General features: G+C 59.2%; 1 protein-coding gene across 1 annotated transcript in view; it reads right to left on the minus strand.

The window, feature by feature from the left end:
• LOC104530070 (serine/threonine-protein kinase receptor R3) overlaps positions 1-2,146 on the minus strand; it is a gene marked incomplete at both ends in the record, with an annotated part of 3,326 nt that extends 1,180 nt beyond the window's left edge. The window contains 5 exons of the mRNA XM_010174551.2: positions 11-115; positions 191-337; positions 661-760; positions 859-1,058; positions 1,922-2,146. Of these exons, the coding sequence (XP_010172853.2) occupies positions 11-115; positions 191-337; positions 661-760; positions 859-1,058; positions 1,922-2,146 (777 nt within the window). The remainder of the gene's footprint in view (positions 1-10; positions 116-190; positions 338-660; positions 761-858; positions 1,059-1,921) is intronic.
• Between the last annotated feature and the right edge of the window lie 526 nt (positions 2,147-2,672).

The following is a 2,672-nucleotide window of genomic DNA, read 5'->3' on the forward strand; positions in this document are numbered from 1 at the left end:
ACATCCAGGACTTTCCTCTGCAGGTAGTCATAGAGCGAGCCGTTCTCGTGGTAGTGGGTGATGAGCCAGAGCTGGGTGCTGGAGTTCCTTGACGTCATGTCGGAGGCGATGAAGCCTGGATGAGGAGAAGAACCATGAGCATGGAGCTGCTGTGCAGCCACCCCCTGGACCCCCCTGGCCCCTCACTCACCCAGGATGTTGTCGTGTCGGAGGAGGACGGTGTTGTAGATCTCTGTCTCGCGGAACCACGACTGCTCATCCCGGGAGGAGAAGATCTTCACGGCCACGCTCTCCCCATGCCAAACACCTCGCCAGACCTCACCGTAGCGTCCTTTGCCTGCCACGGCCATGGCACTGCGTCACGAAGCCCCTGACCCCCTCCCCATGATGAACCCAGCTCCTGGTGTGGAACAGCAATGGAGCGGCACAGGGTCCGTTGACCTTGGCCAACTGCCACCCACCCACCCACTACCTTCCCCCTCAGCAGGATGGGGGAGAACTTTGGGTCTCTGTGGGGTTTTGGTTGAGATGGTTGGGTCCATCCCAACCTCCTGGGTCTGGCATCGTGGTGCCATCACCAGCTGTTGTGGGGAAGGGGTCCATCACTTGCTCAACCACTGGCTGGGGTAGGGTCCCACTGAGCCCGGCCACTCTCCTTACCCACACACTCCACGAGGGTGATCTGCCGAGCCACCGTCCTCTGGACAAGGAAGGGCAGCCCCGAGCCGCTGCCCGTCGTGCAGTCATCACTCAGCAAGTCCTGCACAGCCAGGATGGCGTTGGGGTCAGCTCTGTGGCCACCTCACACCCAGCACATCCCTCCTTCCCATTTGGGGGTCCCTCCTAGAGATCACCCACCTCCAAAGTGCTGTCTCCCACCATGGATGCCTTCAACATGAGGTCCATGTCTCCCAAGTCGCTTTTCTTGTGGCGGTGCTGGGCCACCTTCCAGCAGAAGAGTGCCATGAGCGCCACGAGGATGAGGAGGGTGAGCAGAGGGATGAAGATCATCAGGAGGAGGTTGGGCAGGGAGGATGCCTTTCCCAGGGTCTCTTCTCCTAGGGGGAGGAAATGATGGATGGGAGCATGAAAGTGATGCTTGAACTTGGACTGGGGAGGGTGGAGGTCTTGGTGCTTGGGCTTGGACTGGGGAGGGTGGAGGTCTTGGGGCTTGGGCTTGGACTGGGGAGGGTGGAGGTTTTCGTGCTTGGGCTTGGACTGGGGAGGGTGGAGGTCTTGGTGCTTGGGCTTGGACTGGGGAGGGTGGAGGTCTTGGTGCTTGGGCTTGGACTGGGGAGGGTGGAGGTCTTGGTGCTTGGGCTTGGACTGGGGAGGGTGGAGGTCTTGGTGCTTGGGCTTGGACTGGGGAGGGTGGAGGTCTTGGTGCTTGGGCTTGGACTGGGGAGGGTGGAGGTCTTGGTGCTTGGGCTTGGACTGGGGAGGGTGGAGGTCTTGGTGCTTGGGCTTGGACTGGGGAGGGTGGAGGTCTTGGTGCTTGGGCTTGGACTGGGGAGGGTGGAGGTCTTGGTGCTTGGGCTTGGACTGGGGAGGGTGGAGGTCTTGGTGCTTGGGCTTGGACTGGGGAGGGTGGAGGTCTTGGTGCTTGGGCTTGGACTGGGGAGGGTGGAGGTCTTGGTGCTTGGGCTTGGACTGGGGAGGGTGGAGGTCTTGGTGCTTGGGCTTGGACTGGGGAGGGTGACTCTGCATTGAGGTCAACCCTATGGATGGCAGCACTGCAGGCACAGCCCAAGAAAGGTCAACCAAGGACATCTCACTGGCCCTGTCCCACCTGGGAAAGGGTGACCCTAGAGGTGCTGAGTGTGGGAAGGGGATGATCTGGAGACCCAACCACATCTCCACCCACATGGTCAGCTCTGTCCCTCTCCCCTCTGTCTCCTCGAAGGGAACCATGACCCCATACCTTGGAGGAAGATCTCCAGCTCAGCGTTGCACATGCTGGAGTCACAGCACTTCATGCCATAGTGCTCTGTCACTGGCGTGTGACAGTTCTCCAAGATGTTCTGGGAGAAGCAGCCCTTGTGTTGGGTGATGGTCCCTTCCTCCTTCCTCTTGCTGATGAAGCACACCTTGCCCATGCAGGTGGGCAGGCTGCAGTGTGGCACGTCGCAGGCACACAGCAGCTCATCTGCAGGCACCAGGAGAGGACATGTCATACCATGGGGCCACCCCACTGCCCAGCCTGGGCCATGCTGGTGGCTTTGGGGACAGTGACATCTCTGTCCTAAAAACTCTTCAAGCAAATTTTGAGAGTGGACATATAAAATCTATAAACATCCAGGCTGGAGAAGGTGGCTGTGGGTGGTGAGCACAGAGAAGCCCATGAGACCTCGTGGAAAATCATCTGCTCCCAGTTGGGACCAGTGGTGAAGCTGGTGGTCACCTGTCCCCATGTCCCCAGGAAGGAATGGAGGGGCTGTGCAGGGGAAACACATCCAGCCCCACCAGCTGGGATTAACTGGGATGCACTGGCTCACAGCACACAGAGGAAACACATTGAGTCCCACTAACTGGGATTAACTGGGATGCACTGGCTCACAGCACACAGAGGAAACACATCTAGTCCCACCAACTGGGATTAACTGGGATGCACTGGCTCACAGCACACAGAGAAAACACATCCAGTCCCACCAACTGGGATTAACTGGGACGCA

The sequence above is a fragment of the Antrostomus carolinensis genome, unplaced genomic scaffold (genome assembly GCF_000700745.2).
Source record: "Antrostomus carolinensis isolate BGI_N321 unplaced genomic scaffold, ASM70074v2 scaffold28568, whole genome shotgun sequence".
Lineage (NCBI taxonomy): Eukaryota > Metazoa > Chordata > Aves > Caprimulgiformes > Caprimulgidae > Antrostomus > Antrostomus carolinensis.